Below are 20,887 nucleotides of genomic sequence, written 5' to 3' on the forward strand. Positions count from 1 at the left end.
GGGGCTTGAAGATGGCACGCGCCTTTCATTCTTGCGTCTCTTCTGGCGTATACCACATAAGCCACCTCTCGAGGTAGGAGCACTGACCATTACGGTGTTTCATAATTTACGAGGCCAGCTCATCGTAACGTCCATATTTAACGCGTTCCCTCAAAAAGCGCCCCGGCAATGAAGAAGGAAGCGTCAGGAGTCAGATCATTTGGCACTCAATATTGTGGTGTGGCGTGCGCTAAATGGAGCACGAACGCTGCATCACTTTGTCGCTGTTTCTGGCGCTAATCGATTAGATAATCGCCGATCGCCTGTCCCGAGCTACAGCGGCTGTAATTAAGGGTCTTCAAGGTCTGCATATAAATAAATGCTGTACGCGAACGTTTGAGCAGCCCTAACAGCTTCGTTAGAGCGGTCGCTCCTTCGACAACCTGGTGCACGTTTTGCCGTTAGGCATGCATGCATTAGGAGCGCTACGCGTTTCGTCCCATATCGAGCGCGTCTCATGGAGCCGATCTGCAAGGTCAGTCCGAAGAATGCGGCGGTCGTTCGAATATCGTTGACCTTAATCGCGCGGCCACCTAATTGCTCCGGAAAACGGCGCGCTCCCTTAATTAGTGAGCGCGGCGTGATGCACTGAGCTTGTATACAGTGTGCGCTGCGCACGCGTGCAGTCTGCTCCGGCCGGATAATTAAAGAGCCGCCGCTCATTGCAGAAAGCGGAAGTTGGTTTCACGGAGGCAACCACGATCTCGACCGCGACCCATTTTCGTTCCTCCCTGCAAGGTTACGAACGCTGACGGTCATCTCGAGCCCGCGTGCTGTTTAATTGGCTTTAATTTCGCGTCTCGGGTAATTAATCCTTGCATTATGGCCGGAGCATTCAGTGCACTAATGATTGTTAGATATATTATAGCTGACGCGCCTGTCACGTGTACTAGATTTACTGACACCTGCCTCCCAATACAGCCTTCTTACAAAAATTTACTACAGGGAACTGTGGCGCTATATGTATTGTCTATGGGAAGTTCACGCAGCGGCGGTTCGGCATCAACTGTGTGTTGATCATTAATGTATAACCTCTTTGGTTGGTACATGGATTTGCCTAAACTTCGTACTTCAAATGGCTTCAAGTGGTTTTGTGACTTTGGAAATTGACTACTTTCAGCTAAACGTCGCGTTAGGAATGCAACTGTTCTGAATGATTAAGCGTGTTCTCAGAGCCAGATTGCCTTTTGCGCTTACAAAAATTAAGAAAAAAATGATTGATTTAAATGATGTAGGCCAATAAATGTGTAAGAAGCACAATAAATAAATATGCCACAAGAACATCTGGAGTCGCAAGCATGAAGATGAGACAAATCTATATGTACCAACAACCATTCCTATATATAGCTGAACGATCGCAGCGTCAAAGTTCCTTCTGGTAAACTTGGTATAAAACTACACCCATCTTGGCCAACAAAGGACGTACTGAACCACGTTAGTAGCCAGCGTATGACGTCAGTAAGCCTTGGGGTGGCAATATGCTTAGCCGGCCAGAAGGAAAATGCATGGGCATTCTGTGACGAATGCGAAAATGATTCACTTTAAGGGAAGATCCGCTAAAGGAATCACGTTCATTATCCAAGCCGCTTTTCCCCCCTTTACACGCCGGCATGAAATGCGTTCCGTGAAAGTTGAAACCGTTCCCAGTATACAGGGAAGAACAGACCACGGTTCATGTTCGCTACCAGATGTCACTTCATTTATATAGGTTCGAACTGCCATGAAACTGATAACCGTGTACGCGTAACACACATCAAAATTGTAAACAATACAAAGAGTTCGCAGCAAGATGTGGACTTGAAGTGACTAACAGTGGGTGAACAGGCAGAGGCTGTTCTCGTTCGCCCATTTATTGTTTTAAATGTATCAGGGATTAATAAAGAACTGTAGTCGTCAGTTGCTTCCGCCGTGTTCTGTGTAGATACTCTATTAATTCCTTCCCCTTTCTTCTTTCTAATCTTTTCTCCCTTCCCGTCAGAGTATAGCCATGCAACCGGACAGTTACCCTGGCTAACCTATCTGCCTCTAATCTCTAATCTCTCTCTCATTGATAGCACCGAAATTATGTTTTGAATAACCGGATATGCGTCACGTAAGCGCCGTTGGATTAAGAGGTGCCCTTGCGGGTCCACGAGATTGTACTACAGATTACGCTGCAAGCACGCGTATGTCGGGCGAGCTTCTGGAGAAACTCTCGAACCTGGCAGGGCCCGCTTGAGCTACTATTTTCGAAACCGTCTCGCGCCAGCGGGCGCGCCCGCTCCGATGCCGCACCTATACGCGCCTGTGTATGCGCAAGCTGTGTAAGTTCGAGAAAAGATAAAAGGCAAGAAACCAAATCGGGAGCGAAAGCACTATAGCTTCCAAGATAAACAGAGGCAGCAGCGTGGCGTCGGCGGTATGGGCGCGAGCCACGTACCAGCGGCATTTCCAAAAATAAAACCAGCCGCGGCAAGACCTTCGCGCCCACAACCCCCCGACTCCGCTGTGTTGTATTATATATATATATATATATAGCTATAGCACGAACTTGAGATTTTGGGGCGGCGAACGCTGAAGAACGCACGTATATGCGTTTCAGTCGTCGGGAACGTGAAGCGGCGTGTACACGGGATGTGTAACACACCGCGTCCCACACCAACGGCGTATATCGTAGCGGTGTATGTTGTACGCTGGTGCGACATGGAGGGGAGGGGGGGGGGGCGTAACTGCGGGCACAGCCTGCGGGGATGTTTCCTCAGTGCGTCGACAGAAGGCATCCGTCGTCCGGTTTGTCGAAACCATCTGCTCGCGTGTCTAGGGGCTCGGTGCGATCGTCGTCGTTATGCGGAGGATGGATGCATACGTGGCAGGCACCGAGTCGAGGAGGTCGCGATGTTTGGGGGCGACAGAAACGTGCTTGACAGACGAAGGTGTCGCCACACATGTCGAAGCATGGCACGGACAAAAGTGTCAGCAGTTTGCGTTTCGAAACATCAGTTACCGAATTTTAAAAAAGCTAATAAATAAGAAACAACGCGGTGGTGTGAAGGGGGCTGAAGGTCACATGCTTATTAGCTTTATAAGCCGCGAGCCCAGTACATTTCACTGAAGAGTCACAAGCATATGCGTGCACGTAATGGGGCTGTTTATCGTCACAGGAAAGCGCGAACGTTTGAAAAAGGAAAAATACTACATCGGGGTGACCGGGACATTACTCTTCAGAAAGAAAGAAGGAAAGAGAGAAAGAAGGAAAGAAAGCAAGAAAGGAAAGAAAGAAAGGCAAGAGCAACGATGGTTAATAAGCGGACAAAAAAGAACACCGTTCTTTTTTTAAAATTGTGCGCCCAAATCGCAGCGCCGAAGTCGTCGGAGTGACGTCACAGTCAGATATAGCGGAATTTCTGGCTGTTATCGCTCAGGTGGAGGAATGGGAAAATAAGGAAGGAAAGGCAGGGGGGTCAACCAGACGCGCGTACGGTTTGCTGCCCTACATCCTCTCCCTCTCTTTTCTTTATTTTCATCCCTATTATCGCGTATGGGAGTCTATTGCCCAGGTTCCGTTCTCGTTTGTTTATGAATGCGACAGGACCCTACTTTATTAAAAAATGGCGTTTTTGATTAGCTAATTGCTTTTCTTGCGAACAAACCTCTGCGGCTCCTCGCCACACGGCAGTAAGTGAAAGAAAAAAAGTAATTCAAAACGAAAGAATCTGATCGAGCGAGAAAATATCTAGCATCGCGATAGTAACTATAGTTTACGTGCATACAGCCAGACCCGTAAGAATGCATTTTCGGAGACGCTCGACTTTTCATTCAAACGCGTTCTGCTGGGATATAAACGTAACTGCGTGGGAATTGTCGGGCCAGAAATTCCACCGCGAGGAATGCGTTCCGCGCGACCGTATTTTCACATGTATTCCAGCGGAGCACAACAGTGCGTCATCATCATCATCATCCCGTCATCAACCGTGGACGCCCGGCCGCGTGAAGCACGAGCGGTTCGCGAAGCACGCTACAATATAAGCGATCTAAGGAAAAAGGAGCGACGTGAGTAGGCGACAACACAAAGGGGAGGGCACAGCACGAGGAGCGGGGCAGGGGTCGCCGAGAAGGCGACGCGATGAAAGGACGCCGCGCCACGCTTAACTCAGGTGCCCGTCGTACGACTCCGCCCGCGCAATCCTGGATGCCGGGGAAGGACAACAGCGCCGGCGCGCTGACCGCTCCTGGTCCATTGTGCGCGAGCTGCTGCAGCGGAGGCCGGGCGCGGTGGGAAAATCAACGCGATCTCCGCCGAGATCTGCGCTGAAAGGAGGATCGACGACCCCCAGTGCTTTCCAAAAACGCAGCCGCAGGTCGTTTAGAGAGAGAGAGGTGGTGTGTGTGTGTGTGTGTGTGTGTGTGTGTGTGTGTGTGTGTGTGTGTGTGTGTGTGTGTGTGTGTGTGTGTGTGTGTGTGTGTGTGTGTGTGTGTGTGTGTGTGTGTGTGTGTGTGTGTAAGGCGGCGCGCCGTCTCTATTCTTCTCTACCGTACCGCCCACCCCCTAGCGAGAGGTCAAACGACGCGGACACGGACGGGACCATCCAGCCCGGCCTTTCACGATAAACGCAGAGGCGGCCATAAAAACGCGGTGAAGGCGACGACGAACCGCGACGAAACGGCGGTGTATAGTTACGTCTGGTCGGCGACTGGCTATGGCGCGTTTCTTTCTCCTTTGTATTGCTTTTCTTTACGTCTATCTCTGTCTTGGCGCAGGGTTACTGTTACGCGTGGGAAAGCCCATCCAAGTCACGGGACGAACGCGATGTTCGAAGCAATGCATGTCGCTCCTGTATAGTTACGCGTTTCGGAAACGATTATTTATTGGCTACGTGCCGTAACCTCCTGAATGTGGTTAGGTGGCGTGGTCGGAAACGTTTTCTTGCGAGCAACAAACGGTGACGTTTCAGCTTTCTGTTCACTGTGCCACTCCGTTTCCTCATGTAGAGAGAATTCTCGGATGGTGTCGATATACAAACTGATCAGACAAAGTTGTACGCGTTGGCTCATGAACGCTATAAGTTCTCCTAAGGCACTACATTGTAGTGCTCATCGTCGACACAGTCGTTAGATGTATGAGAGGGAACACCTAATTCCTTCTAAGCAACGATTGCTCCTGATCTGTGGTTTCGAATATGACGTCTTGATATGTAACAAGTGCCTTTCCCGATGATGATTTATTCTCAGAGAACACTTCTATACGACGCATACGTATCTATATCCACTACGGCCTCTTGAAGGCAATTTGAGTGTTCACATTCACATTGCTCGACAAAGTACACGGCGAGATTGTCGACGTTGGTCTTGTGTAGGCGTTGGCTCGTGGACGATAAGTTATGCCAAGGTACTAAACTTTGCGCATATGGAGGGCTTGCACACTCTCTCTTGAATTTCGCATATGCCGCAGGGCAAATTGTCCGAATTAAAACAAAAACGTCACGTGGACACTCGTCTCACATATGGGAGATACAGGTATGCCGGCGCGGGTCGATGTCAATGGGAAATATAAAAAATTTGACCCTATCTCTAGGGGCCGCCATTTCACAATTGTGACCGACCGCCATGCTCTCTGTTGGTTGTCGATGCTGCAAAACTTGTCTGGACGGCTCGGCCGTTAGGTAGTGTGCTTGCAGGAATGTGACTTCAATGTTAAGCGCTGTCCGGCAAACAACATCAAGATGCCGATGCTTTGTCGCACTGTCGCCAAACACCAGTGCTTCACCTTTTGTCTGCACGTCGCCATCTAGCCAAACGTTCAAGCACATACGCTGAGTAGCCCGGTACTGTCGGTGGCCTCAGTTGACTTTCTCCCGTCTACTGACTTCGTCTCGCTCCAACGTACTGATCCATACTGCCATGCCTGCTGCTCCATCCGCGTCCCTTCCTAAAGAATTCGCTGCTCGCATCGCCCGCTGCCGTGAAATTGCCCGCGACAACACCGCTACCATTCAGTCACAAAAGGAAAGTCCGATGATGCGACGCGCCGTGTTGCTTCGTTCCGCCCAGACGACGAAGTTCTTTTGTGGACACCTGTTCGCGCACCGGGGCTCTGTGAAAAAAAATTCTTCATAGACTTCTCGGCCCATACACAGTTATGCAAACAACTTCGGCCATTACCTATCGCGTCACTTCTGTCAGTTCAGCTACTGACCGCCGCCGCCGCACTATAGAAATTGTTTACGTCTCTCGCCTGAAACTATATACATTCGTCGTATACCTACCCTTTCTAGCTTGCGATCTTGCTGACAGCTTTCGTTGAGGGAGGGGGGGTGGGGCAGTTGGTGTATATCGTCGTCGTCATCTGTATATACGACTCATCATCTTTTGGCTCGTGTGGTGCTTCAGCTCTGCCTCTATAGCGGCTGCTCTAAAATAAAGGCATCGGTCGACGTCTGACAACACACACACACACACACACACACACACACACACACACACACACACACACACACACACACACACACACACACACACACACACACACACACATATATATATATATGCGCCTGCATATGTGTGTGCTAGCGAGGCGCTGAAAGCGCACATAGGAAAGAAATCCCAATCCTCTCCGAGTGTCGGCATACGACTTATCGACACGATGGACAAGCGTCTCCACAATAACATTAAAAAAAGAAAGACGAGAAAAAAAAAAAGAAAGCCGAGCTTTCGGGGTTGTCCGATGAAGAATTCGCATTAGGCAACTCTTGCCTGTTGTCCATATACGTTATCGGGAGGAGACGACAGGCCCATGCAGAAACATGCACACCCAGGCAGTGGCACAGCGGCGATGTGGATCTCTGCGTAGTTTTGACGCTTCGGCATGCTGTGAATGGAACTCACGTAGCTGTATAAGCAGGCAGCGCTGTGCATATAGCGGCTTCGAAATGCGTGTTTCGCGATGGAATCCCTCGACTTCGCGACGCCTTGAAAGGGGTTCGCGGCCTCGGACATCTCGACGTCGTAATATAGGCGCGAAAGACGAGCGCTGAACGTATACATTTTGTTATGTGAATTCGATATGCACTACCTATATCTGTACGCGCCAAGTGGCCGGTTTGTCGACCGACTAAGCCTCCGCGACGGTTGCTTGCCTGCGCGGGCGATTTCAGGGGGCGGCGGGTTGCTGGCGCTTCTCCGAATGCCAGCGCATGTTGTATGCTGTAGGGACCTGCCTGCGCGATTGCCTTATCGTTCTACGCTGCGCTTTGGTGTGCGCACGACAAACCCTAATCTATAGGCTACGAAATTTTCGTACAGCAGCGACGAAACAGGAGGAGGCTTCTGAGCTGGAAACTATCGCGATGCTGGCGCGCAGGGGAACACAACTATAAGTTTAAGGTACCAGGAAAATAAAATAGAAATAAAGTGGATGTGCTGTTGCAGGCAAGCGGCGACATCCATGAGGATGCGACTCCTTGCGATGGTGGCAGGCTTATACATGTACTGAAAGCAGCATTGACATGGCGACTTTCGCTACTATAGCAATTGATCACACCGCCAAGCTTGGGGAGTGGTCCCCGGGTTTTATTTCAGGTGCTGCTCGATCGTTTTGCTTGACAAAAACGCATGCCGGCGGATACTTGTTTCGCCCACTGTGTCTGGGTGTTACTGTCGCCGAGGTAACAGTAATATTGAACTGATGAGGTTTAACCTTCCAAGTCATGGCATAAGACACGTTATACGGTATAGGCGACTCCAGATTACTTTTGATCACCGGTTGTTATTTAACGCGCACCTGAAATGGTTCAAGGGACGTTCTATATATGGTTGGGGATTGAACCTCTGACGTTGGCTATTCTTAGCTGAATAAAATTGCGCCATACAGCAGCTGTATATTAGAAACGTTTTCAACGCGCGCCTGTGTGTGTTTGTGTAAAACAAGAAGCAAAACTTTTTTCGACGTCCTCGATCCAGGACCAGCTGATGGGAGGTGGAATACGCTAACACATTCGTACTATAGTTTCCCGGGGTTAAAGGCACAACTATAAGGTGACTGAACGTTGAGGCGCCACTTCGACATATCATCGGCGATAGACACCGTGTGCTTTCAAGTCGCGGGGACGATGCCCTTCGTTTAGCGAAAACTCCTGCCTATATATCTCCGGTCCTTCCTGCGGAATAGCCTGGGCGCGCAAGCGTGCGCCGTGCCTTTTAACGCCGGGACATTAAGCGCGTTTTAGCGACTCGGACAAGTGCACGCATGCATCACGCGCCGACCTCGGCAAGCCCCGTAAGTGACCGTGAAAGCGAATTCACCAAGTGGCGCCGGGAGCACATAAACGGACAATGCCTGTCTAGACGTTCGGACTTCGCCCGAGAGCGCCCAGCGGGTTGCCACAGATTGTACACTAATGACCGCGGCACTTTCTTTTTCTTCCCATTGGCGAGGCAGTGAGTAAAGAGCCGTTTTTCGTGCGAGCAGTCGCGCTACAGAGGGGCAGTGTGCCGCTTCCCGCGTTCGACTGTATATATAATACAGTCGAACGCCTCCCCAACCAAATTACATTTATAACGAAGGATCGATTATGTCCCGGCCGAAATTATATCTTTGATACGCATTGTCAACGCCTCTAGAACGAAGTACAACAATTATTTTGCCTGTACAGCTAAGGAATTGAGGCGTCCCCGACGGCTGATTTGTTGCTTTACAACGAACAGAGCGTAGCGGTGTCGGCACCACCAGCCGCAGACGTCACCGAGGTGTGCTGTCTTCTAGTGCTAACTAAATTAAGCCCCTCCACCCACGCGCCACCACCGACTTAGCTCGAAAACGTGGATGGAGAGGCTTTAGTGCTAACGACAGCGGTAGCGACGCACTTGACCAACGTGCCGATGTCGCAAGTATACAGTCATGCTGCACTGCTCTAACGTTCTAACGCATCATCGGGTGCGACGGGTGACGAATACGTCGTAGCCAGACTTGTACGCAACAAATTACCTGTCATTAATTACTCGTAATCAATTGAAATTATTTGTAATTTTGTAATGTAATTATATTTTTTTTTACTCGGTAACGCTCACTGTAAATAAATTTATTTTCTTTTTTCCAGCAACCAATTGCACGTATAGCCGGTTACATTACTGAGGAGACGAGCTGTAACAAGCGACACAGCTTTGAAGAACCTGAATTCGGCGAAAAGCTACAATAGGACGCCCGAGATCGTGCCACACATACTAAATATCCTCGCGAATGCACCCGTTCAGACTAGCAAACCCGGGGGTATTTTGTTTCCTCGTCTTAACGCTCCACCAGACGTTGGCTGACGAAGTGAACAGGTGCCGGTGTACGTATCGAAAGCGCAGGCCACTTTGGACGTCAGTGCCAGGAAATCCTACACGGACGATTCCTTCAGCTTTTCATTGGCCCCCAACCCGGGACGTCTTCTCCGAGTAGCAGCAATTATAAAGCGTTGCGCTTAGAAAGGACGCAGACGTTGAATAACCGTTATCTTATGCGCGAAATGCGCACGTCAACTATGCAAATATATTAATGCAAATATCGCATATAAGGCGCTGTGTTAAGACTGTGCACCGCCTTCGCAATCGGGCCCGCACTTCCCTGTCTGCTCCTCGTACAGCTAGTGCTATATATAGTTAAGTATATAGGCGCCTTGCGACTGTGCCGCCTTCGGAATAGCACTGCCTTCGTCGCCGTCATACCATTGTCGTCACAGCATCGTCATGTATGCGTCTCGCTGCTGTCGTCACACACGCGTGCTCACAGCTTGGCTTGCAGAAACTGTTTGATCCATCCGGTCGCGCTCTGCAGAAACCCCAGACGCTGCCGGACAGGGTGCTGCGATCAGCACGTCAGCTCCAGTAACGAAGGCATCAGTTGGGCAATCTATCGGCACTGACACTACGCGCATTCCTGGACTCGAGAAACATCCGTCCCAAGAACGAATCCGCGCGGCGCGTGGGTTGGGTGCGCGGCACCCACCTTAAACGGGGGGCGGCCGGGGAGGTCACGTTTTACTTCCTCGGCTTTCCTCCGCCCTCTCTTTGACCCGCCGGTTCTCTTTCTCTGTGATTAACGGTTCCTCTAATCGAAGGCGCCCGCACTAAGAAGGTGCCGACGACAACGGTCCGGTCACGCCCGGGAGCTGTTACCGCGCCGAATTCAAGCGTGAGCGCGCGCGCGGCCCGTTCCGGATGTGTGCGAGGTGCCCGGTCCTCTTGAGAAGTGCAAGATAGGTGATTGCGGCATTGGAGCGAAATCTAAAAAAAAGAAAGAAAGAAAAGTAAGGAAGGAAAGATAGAAAAAAAAAAACACATTAGGGAGTAAACATCATCTGCCAGAGTGCTTTGCTCGTATACAAGCGATAAACGCGGGCGAAGTGTGTTCGCCTTCAGCAACAACCCAAGCACATTATAGAGGTCGCGTCGAGGAAGGACTCGCTAAACAAAATTTAGAAAAAAGAAGTTCGCGTCTCGGATGCTCGAGGATAGACCCTCATTTGGAGGGCGCAGGTCAACCTCTCGGGAATGCTGTCCACTCCACAGCGAGATGACGAGCAGTCAGCGCGTAGGGAACTGTGTCATGTACAGATGGTGGTCCGTATTCACATACACATAAAACAAATGAAAAAGAAGAAAGAAAAAGAAAAGAAAAAAAAATCTTACGAATTTTGCAATCGATGTTAGGTGAAGCATTGTGCACGTTGTCATTGGCTGTAAAGCATTGCGTGGGGTGCCGCGAAGCGTTACCATAGGGACCAACGCATTTATGTAAATCGAGTAGCTATATATGTGCGTGACGCGAGCGTATACTTGTGTGCGATCACAATTGCAAAACAGCGACGACGATCGTATGACGGCAGCGGCATTGTTACTACTGCGTAGGTACGACACGAATTTATATGACATGCCGATTGTTGAGTCCTGCATCATTTAACGGGCGTAAGCGAGAGATAGACGGATTTTGATATACTAGTGATGTGATGTACATAGCACTAGCGAGCTAGTGCAGATCGGAGTGAAGGTCTACGCTATTGTTAAACACTAGTGTTAGAATATATTTTGTGAGTGAGTCTGAATAAGTTCCGTTCATTTTGCCGAGCTATGGAGCGTCCTATCTGCGCTTCACCTCAAGTTTCTACGAGACTGCAAACCCTCTGTTCAACCTAACGCGCGATTATATACGGGGTGGTCAACTTTAAGTTTCTCGGAATTTTTAAAAATCGCCTGTAGCAGATCGCATAACTCTTGTCCTTGAGCTGGAGTATTCGAAGAGGCGTGCATTACTAGCACGACAAATTGAAACACATATGCAACTAATTAACAGAAACTCACAAATTAATTAATTACTTAAAGGCACATATTGCAATTTACGAATTGTAGCCGGTGAGTTTGCAAGGCGCACCCATTGGACGTTTCCCATTGGCGCACCCATTCATGCGTTGTTTTCTGGACGTCATTTGTGTCTGATGCAAGCCAGTCCTTACCACGTAAGGGAACTTAACCTGGAACTCGGGGGTTTCGGGCCTTGAGGCTATTTTGCGTTGTTTGCTGCTACACGGTGTGCGCAGCAAACGGTTGACCGAGTTCTTCTCTCTCCCTCGCAGCTGTCGGGATGCGCGGTGCTAGGCGTGGGCGTGTGGACGCTGGTGGCCAAGCGGCACCACCTGAGCCTGCTGACCACGGCCACCTACGCGTCGACGGCCTACATGCTGGTCCTGGCCGGGGCGCTGGTCATCCTCGTCACGGCGCTCGGGTGCGTGGCCGTCTGCCGCCTGCACCGATGCTTCCTCTTGGCCGTGAGTGCGGCGATGGTTCACACTTTGCCCTGACACTGCAAGCGTTGCTTTCGGGTCGCAACATGGCGCGGCCGTAGTCCAATCAGCGACCGTTTCCTTTCCTTTCCGCGAGAATCTTGGCTACTAAAAGACCTTTGCTAGAAAAAATATCCGCCGGCTGTACCCAGCGTATCGTTTAAGCGGAGCGGTTTTGCAGCACCATGTTTGTGTGTGTGTCTGAGGCTGTATTTTGAAAACCACTTCCCCAGGAGTCATAGGAAAGAAAGAAAGAAAGAAAGAAAGAAAGAAAGAAAGAAAGAAAGAAAGAAAGAAAGAAAGAAAGAAAGAAAGAAAGAAACCTCGCGTGATTTCTATCCTGTAAATTGCTTGCTTGTGTAGATCATAGGGGTCTGAGGATGACTGAGACTTGATTGCTCGACAGTGCGAGCAAAAAAGGGAGCTCCAGCCTAAAGCCAACATTTCGATGGTTACTTACTGTACTGGGTATCCCGTTCTCGCAGAGTGATACGTTAAACGGACGCAAATTGTGAGCAGAACCAGCGGAGCAATAACGCGTGCATGGTCACTTGATATCAGCTGTTAATAGTGTGCACTGACACTGATGCGTTGCGAATACATAGAGTATCACTATTACACACCACGCTTCTGGATGATTGTGTATGTACCACACCGTGCGCTTGACTAAATGCTGCATCATCGTTTTCCTTGCAGTACACCTTCTTGCTCCTTTTGATATTCCTGATGGAAGCCGTTGCTGGGATCATTGCCTACGTCTATGAAGAACAGGTGAAACAAGAGTCTTTATTCATTGGCCAGTCTATAGGGAGCGAGTTAACTGCTAACAACAGCAGCAACCTCCTGTTAGTGTACACATTAATATGTCCTGCACATTATACATCCACGTGTTCGAATCATTAAACAAAAATTGTGTTATCAAATAAGGCATGCTGGATGCACATAAATTGTTTTCTTTCTTTTGTCTTAGTCCACAGACATATTGACACAAGTTGGCAGTAGTAACATTTGCGTGCCGATTATAGCCATAGAAGTAATGGTTGTCTACCTGCTATTAAAGGAGCAAACAAACATATTAGCAAAATATAAAACGTGCAGAAGATGAGAAGGAATTGCACGTGCTTCGCGTGTACTTCAAAGATGTACATGAGGCTGTTTTGCTGAATATCGATCGCGTAAAGCATGTTTTTTTTTCACAACTGTTTCAGGTGTGGCACGAGTTGGCTGATGGACTGAACACAACTTTCGTCGAGAGCTACGGCATCGACGCAAGCAGGACAGAGGCAATCAACGATTTGCAGCGCACCGTACGTACACTTTACGTAGCCCAGCATTGAGCCATTGCACTCATAACATTTGCACGAATATAACGGGGATTTCTTTATTGCGATAGTAACTATGCGGACTCGCGAGGAGCATTCATGCCGCCTCAGTGTGACGGCGCATGCGCGGAGGGTTACGCTTCCGGAGACGCGGAGTGCGCTTGGCTGCGAAAACAACGAAGCCAAGTGGACCACAGGACTTCCTACTAACGTGGGCAGCATTCGGCCTTCCACTGCTGGCATGAGCATTCGCACGCATAAGTAACAGCCGCTCTGTGTGTGCTGTGGTCCGAGCAGTGCAGCGAACGTCAAGCTGACGTTATCTGATATTTCAGCGGGCGCCGACTAATGCCGATGGTTTCCCGTCGGTCTCCTCTCGTACCCCACCGAGGATGTTATGAGCGTCCCCTGTGGAACGGGGCAGTGGGTTGCGACACCAAGCTCTTGCTATTAATTATACCGTCTAATGTCCTACCTAAGTTAAGGAAAGAAAAAAGAAAGAAAAAAAAAACACAACGAACCCCCACAACCAAATTTTCTGACCCCCTATTGCGAATTTTGCTTTTGTACGCCTCCGTTTTTTGTCGTTTACCTACTTCCACCAATCTTCCAATCGCCTCTTACTAATCTCTATTGCGGACATGTTTACTTTTCCCCTGCTCTCGCTGAACCCAAGGGCTTCAAGTAAGCCAGTGGTGCCTAAATCGACCGCTGGGCAGATGTCTTCACATTCTAATAAAACATGCTGCATCGTTTCCTAGCTTTGCCGCAGCGAACACCGTCGTGTGTAAACGTCGTGTGACTCTCGCAACGCCATCTGGCGGCACTTCTAATCTCCTCCTGCCCAGCAAGGGTGCGATCTTGTGATGGTTCGGAAAAGGAACCTCTCTTTTAAGATAGCACCCCAACGAGTTGTCATGCACGCTGCGTCGCGCCAACATGTACCCGCGTACAGTTAGGACGCCGTCCGAGCAGTTCTCGCGCAACGCTAAACCTCGCTATTGCTGTCATGTTTTCCGCCTTTCGTGCAAAACTACCCATTCTTCTTTATTGCGGTAGCAAATATATGGACACTCCAAGCGTATTAACGCCGTCGACGTTGCCGTGAAGGCCTGCATATGTTTAGGCATATGTATATGTGATGCCATGGTGTATATATGCGGCTTATATTGCTACATTATTCTATCCCTAAGGTTTCTCGTAGCAGGTCTTACATTTTTTGACTAAATTATTCCTCAGAATTTTGAGAATGGCAGCCCACAAAACGAAAAGAAAGAAAGGTCATGAAACATAACACTCGCAGCGCACGCTTTTTATCTTAAATATTGCCAGACTATTGAATATTCAAAGTGCAGAACAATTCGGAGCTCAAACTCGGAAAGTGATGTAATTTTAATGGCGCCGCTCTTTACGGCAGCGTAGTGGAGCCTGTGAGATGTCGTTACAGGCCCTACATAGCGTGATAAGGCTTTTAAGGGTGCGAGAAGTTCAAGCGCGACGCTTAACCTTGCTACGCAGTCATTGCTGTCAAGTTATCATTGTGAGAAAAACACTATCAAGAGCGCTTCGGTCGAGATCTGTCTCCGACTCTTTGTGTTGACAGCGGTAAAGTATTCTTTCAGAACCATTTCTACTCTTCTGGAGGAAAGGTGTTCATTACTATTGTAGTGAAGAAAATGAGGGCTAAACTCCTTCTTTCGAAATCCGCGCCGAAACTTCAGAGCTGGTACGTCAGGGCAATGCCTCCTTTACTATAAAAAAGAAAAATCTTCCCATTGGAGCGGAGGTTCCCGTAGTTCGGGGTAGTCGCGGAGAGACGGCGCCCGCTGCCGACCCACTTCCTGTTGCGGTGGGAGTGGCTATTACTAGGCTGGCGCGCGCCCGACCAATGGCTCGACGAGAGACCGCGGGCCCAGCCTCAGGGATCGCAAGAGACGCCGCTAAAATCTCGCAGGCAGGGCTACGTGGTTTAGGTTTGCGGCGGTCACCGCAGCTAGCGCTCGCAGCCGACCCGTGTGGAGAGGAGGAAAGAAGAGATGGGCAGGAACCAGCTTCTCGGCTCATGTGGCAGGCATCTAGTGTCAGGATGCCGTTGCGGTTTTCAATGCCTTTAAACGTATTTGAGCGGTATTTTACAAAATAAAAGGTTATCAGAATATCAAAGGTAGAAAATTTTTTCACATTAAAATACAATGAAGCCGTTACCTCTCGGTAAACAATCCGGAGCGGACGCCGTCTAAATATACTACGTCACTATAGTAGGTGCGATAAATGAACTCCATCCGTCTTTCGTTTGCTGTATCTTTCATGGCTTATCAAGCTTGCGTTCTCGGCACGGCTGACCTTTGCCGTGTCCAAGTGTAGTCGAAAAGCGCAATTCAAAATTTCCGTGTAGCATCGCTTTAGGCATCGGCGGGCTGATCCACCGGACAACGCAGCTCTGCAGGAAAGCCGACGCTTCAGTGTCCCGGGGGACACTGAAGCGCCTGCGATAAAGTGAGAGTGCAGCTGCGGTTACTAGGGGCAATGGCTCAAACATGCGCTCAAGCATGTTGTACCGGCGCACGCGCAGGCGGCCATGCGCGAGTACGCATCACTGTAGCGGATTTGGTGCGACGCCCTATTTCAGGCCTACGACTTCGGTCGCATTGCATTGCGCAGACTTATTCTGCGTTATATAGATATACTATTCCTACCCACCCCTTCATTTTATGACCATCAAACGACCGCTTCCCCCGTGTTGTTATTAACCGTAACAGTTAAAATTTGATATTTTGCGCAGCTGTATCGGTTTGCCTGATATATCTAGTCGTTGCAAGCACGCACAGTGGACAACATATATATATATCTAGTAAATCTTGGGCATTACAGGGAACTTCAGCGGTACCTGTGATGATAATGCTGCAATGGTACAGTTCTTACTTGAAACATAATTTTCATCACGCCATCACATGTGAAGAAAAGCAAGCAATCTAGTCTTTCAAGTCTCAGGAAGTAAAAATATTTTGCAGTATGCTAGTTTCATTGCTTCATCACTAGTAATCATACATTTTTTGCCAACAGAACATTCCGTATTTTATTAATTTTTGTGTCAGCAGAATTCAACTGTAAGTCACTGTTAAACATAGATTGCAGTGATGTACTAGACTTAAATGCGAGATAATCCACTCACCAAAGCTATTCTTTCGTTTACATTGGTTTACTTACAGCAGAATATTTTTTGACCACAAATGATGATTTTTTTTTTTACCCTTCTGACCTTCCAAGAACCATTAAGTATTGGACTATCAGAACAAGTGGTAACAAAAGCTCTAGCTTATAATCCAATTGCTCCACCACTAAATCTGATTAAACATTTTCGTGTTAACAGAGCTTGTACCAGTCAGCAGCGACCATGGAAGTAAACAAAACACACAACAAAAGTTGCAGAGAATTAAGTTCGTCTAAACTGGTAGATTTAAATTCTGGAATACCAAATAGGCCAGTCATACTGAGGGCAGAAGCTTGGCACACCAGGAGAAAAATTTATAGGTTAATTGTTCTTTAAGCTTGTCGAAGAAATCTTGTTTTCAGCCTGTGGACTTGCTATTGCTATGAAACTTTGGCAACATTTATTATTTCTGTGTAATATTGGTTCACGCTACACTTCATCTGGGTTTTCTGAAAACGCAAACTAATGTTATTGTTTTGCATGTTTTCTTGTTCTGCCCAGGTAGCCATTTATTTGTTTTAGTACCAGATTTGCACTGTTCTCTTTTACTTGTGCATTTTTGTACTGATTAGATATTGTAATAACACTCATGTACCAAACACAAGTTGTGCTCCTGCAGGCACAAATCCCCACATGCACACTTGCAAAGTAAAATGCGTATATGTGTTAACAAAGATTCCAGTTGAACCAACATTGGGTTGATATCTCTGTAAGCGGCCCCCAGCATATCATGTTGTGTGGTAACCAGTGGCAAAGCCAGAGTGGGGGCGAGGGGGGGCGCACCAGGCTTCAGCCACGCTCCCCGAGAATTGTTCCGGCCGGCGCCCTGCTCTTTCTTTTATGCCTGGCACGTCGCCTATCAACACAGTATCCGGAACATAAATCCAGCGAAGAAAAGAACTCTGCTCCCTGAAAACAGTCGAGGGCACTGTCGATATGTGGTAACGGGTAAACATTCTTGCACGTTAGCTTGTTCAGACATCGGTAGTCATTGCAGAACAGAATAGAGCCGTACTTTTTCTTACCAAGAACGACTGGGGACACCCAGGGACTGTTTAAAGGCTGTACAACGCCACACTTGAGCATGTCAGCAACCTGGTTGTCAATGAAACGTTGCTCCGAGACGGATGCAACGAAAAGAAGCATGCAACGACGACAGTGGCACGCCACGTGACCAGCACCAAAACAAGCAAAACATATTGAACGGTCATCGAAGGTGTGCCACTGGTGGGGGTAAGGTCCGAGTCATGGTTGAGAAGTCGGAAAATGCTGTCGGTCTGGAAGCGGCATAGATGGCGGAAAAAATGTTGGCGGTTGATGCATAGGGAACGGAAGAGCGTTCATGGACGAGATCGGGAAACTGCTTCAACGTACGTGAGAGGTGCGGTGACTGGTGTCTGTTCATGGGCTGGAGCAACTGCTTGAGAAACTTGCTCTTGAATAAAGTCGCGGACCGTAGGTGGCAAAGCGGGTGGTGGTGGTTCCGAGACACAAGACATCAAAGATAGCAGGCGAGATACCTCAGTGCAAACGAACTCCTACACTTTTAGGAACGGAGTAGCATGGTCGTCACCAAGGCTTCACAGATAGTCGGCGGGCATATACTGGGACGTCGTGTGGGAAGCTGTTGCCTGCACAACTCGTCGCAATTCTGACATAATTCTGTCACTTCGATGACAGCGTGAGGACTCTTTGATAATATCATTTGGAATGCGTCGTCCTCAATACCCTTCATTATATGTTTGATCTTCTCCTCCTCTGACATCGACGCGTTCACCCGTTTACAAAGGTCAGCAATGTCCTCGACATAGCTCGTGAGATTCACTCCGATCTCTTGGGATCGTGTACGCAAACGTTGTTCTGCACGAAGCTTTCGTACAGCTGGCTGACCGAAAACTTGGATAAAGCTGGTCTTGAAGACCAACCACGAAGTGACGTCGGCTTCATTGTTTAGAAACCATAGTTTCGCAATGTCTGAGAGATAGAATGCGACGTTTCTCAACTTGGTAACATCGTCCCACTGGTTATGGGCACTCACTCGCTCGTAAGAGGAGATCCAATCTTTAACGTCTTTGTCATCTGTGCCGGAGAAGATAGGGGGATCTCGCTGACGCATGGCACCGGCACAAACCAGGGTGGGCGGCACCGTTGGAGGATTGCATGCATCGTCGGGCTTGATGGGGGTAGAGTGCGACTCCGAAGTTATAGGGTATTCGAAACCCAGCACTTCCACCACTTGCTAAGAGATTTATTAGCAACAGACACAGGCGAACAAGCAATAGTCACAAGCATTCTGCCAAGGACAGCAACCACGAGCTCATGCCAGTGGCGATGCTGCTGAGGAGCAGGCTACTCTTCGTTACTATATATATATATATATATATATATATATATATATATATATATATATATATATGTGCATGTTAACGTGATATCGTTAAGGGCCTTGTGTCGAAGAAAATCCGGCATAGGCATCCGGTGTATCACATCCAGCATTGGACGCCGCTTTGGCAAAAAGAATTTAAACCACGCATACCCAACCACGTAGGTACTCCATGTGGCACAAGAAAATTACTGAACTAATTGAATTTCTCAAAGTAAAATAGTACACAGAAAAATTGTAAAGTATGACTTACACACAAACTAGAGACATGATAGCATCGGATTATAATTTGAATATAGGAGAAAACATAATTTTCTTACGTGGAAACTCAAACAAAACCCTCTTTTAACGCTATAGCGTTTTCCAGCTGCCGTTTGAGGTCGGTCTTAAGAGCAGCGCGGCCTCCTCGGTTCCTTGCACACTATAAAAGAAAAAATCACGAAGGTCGCCTTCGTGCATATCGTTCGCCGCCAGTGTTTTCCGGTGGACATTACGGTTACATAAGTTGCAGTTGCCAGGAAACATCAGGAGCACTCGTGGATCTTTGAATGCTCCAAATTTTTACATATTTACATATGTCCAGGTAAATTTTTTCCGCAATAGTCTTTACTAAATGTGCATGCCTCCTTCTTTATTTCTTTTGCCTTATTTTCTTCTGGTACATCTTAATCCAGCGCTGTTGATATTGCACGCAAATCTGATGCAGATGTTGGAATTCATGTGAAGTGAAGCTTTGTTTATTGGTGATGCCTACTTGATGCTATATAGAGATTGGTTTGGTTTAATTTAATTTAATGAGTTTTATGTAGTAATTGTAGTGGGACAGGCCGATTCTTGAAGATTGGCCAACAGGTGCACACCCACTGGCACATACTGAGTGGCTAAATCAAATCAAATAAATCAAGGAAACTGTTAAATATAATTCAAAATTCAAATAAGAGATAAATGCTACAGATGCCTCTGACGTGAGATTATATATTCTGGTTTTATGTAGGAAGTTGTTTTTGTTACACACCACAGGGGCAGGCATACTTGGTCAGCATGCAAGGGTTATAAAAGCCTGTTTTCTAGTACTTTCATTTAGCACTTAGTAGCAGCTAGTAAAATTCATTGTCCTAAGCTGGTAGCAAATAGCCACAAACTGACAAACCGTAAAGTCGGGAGAACAGCCAAAGCAAGCTATTGCTTTGGGGTGGATGCAAAACAAGGAACAGGTGGAAATGCCAGTCGTGCTCTCATACCACTTAGTTACCACAACGTCATAGATTTTTACAGTGTCTGCCTGAAATTTGTTAATAGTTCATTCACAAAGAAGGATTGCACTACATTAGAAGGTATGCAAAGATGGAACCTGTCAGCTTTCGGAAGCTTTTTCTGTACAAAAATGGCTGAAATACCTGAAATTAAACAATTTTTGTGACATCACACTGATGTTGTTACCTTCACAGTTTAGGCATGAAGTGTTAGGAGGAAAGTTTTGACACCTTTAATGACCCATTTGGCACAAAATAAAATAGGAGTACAATATTGAAAGACGACTCAATCTTCCTAATTTAATTCACTGTAAATCTGCAGTGTCTGTGTCAAGATTCCCACTAACTGAAATATCACGGTGCATCAAAAAATGCGAAGTGGCAAAAAAATAATGACTGAATTAAAATGACGTGTGCTCCCAAAACCACAGATGCTGCTGTGAGACAGTACTGTCTGATTATAAAAAAAATTTATAAGTGCTTGCATAAAATAAGAAAATTTAGAATTTTGGCATATAATAACAGTTATTCCTCTTGCGCATGGCTTTCTCAAATGTTTGGGACTTATAATGTCATCTTACTATGTCAATCTAACTATGGCTAAATTTACAACATCATGTATTACCTGTTGTAAGAAATACTGGCAGAAGATATACGGAACGATAACCTGGTTTTGATCAAGGTCACCATGAAATCCTCATGAGGCAACCGCTCCTTAGCAGCAGGATACATGAGTGAACTTATCTTAAGTTTTCTGGTCTCAAGACAGTTTTCTACACTGTGGTATGCATGTTTCCATTAACCTACGAGTTAGAACTGTCCTGCAAGGTAGGCTTCCAGCATTGTTAAGGGTCTCATGCCCAGTTGCAGCTAGCAATAAAAAAAAG

The 20,887-nt window shown here is 47.6% G+C and overlaps 1 protein-coding gene across 5 annotated transcripts in view; it reads left to right on the forward strand.

The window, feature by feature from the left end:
- The window catches only part of LOC142579710 (CD151 antigen-like), a 162,162-nt gene that overhangs the window by 137,934 nt on the left and 3,341 nt on the right, over positions 1-20,887 (forward strand). For all 5 annotated transcript variants that reach the window (XM_075690198.1, XM_075690197.1, XM_075690195.1 and 2 more), the window contains 3 exons: positions 11,625-11,816; positions 12,528-12,602; positions 13,040-13,138. In XM_075690198.1, coding sequence (XP_075546313.1) covers positions 11,625-11,816; positions 12,528-12,602; positions 13,040-13,138 — 366 coding nt within the window. The remainder of the gene's footprint in view (positions 1-11,624; positions 11,817-12,527; positions 12,603-13,039; positions 13,139-20,887) is intronic.

This window comes from Dermacentor variabilis, chromosome 4 (genome assembly GCF_050947875.1).
Source record: "Dermacentor variabilis isolate Ectoservices chromosome 4, ASM5094787v1, whole genome shotgun sequence".
Lineage (NCBI taxonomy): Eukaryota > Metazoa > Arthropoda > Arachnida > Ixodida > Ixodidae > Dermacentor > Dermacentor variabilis.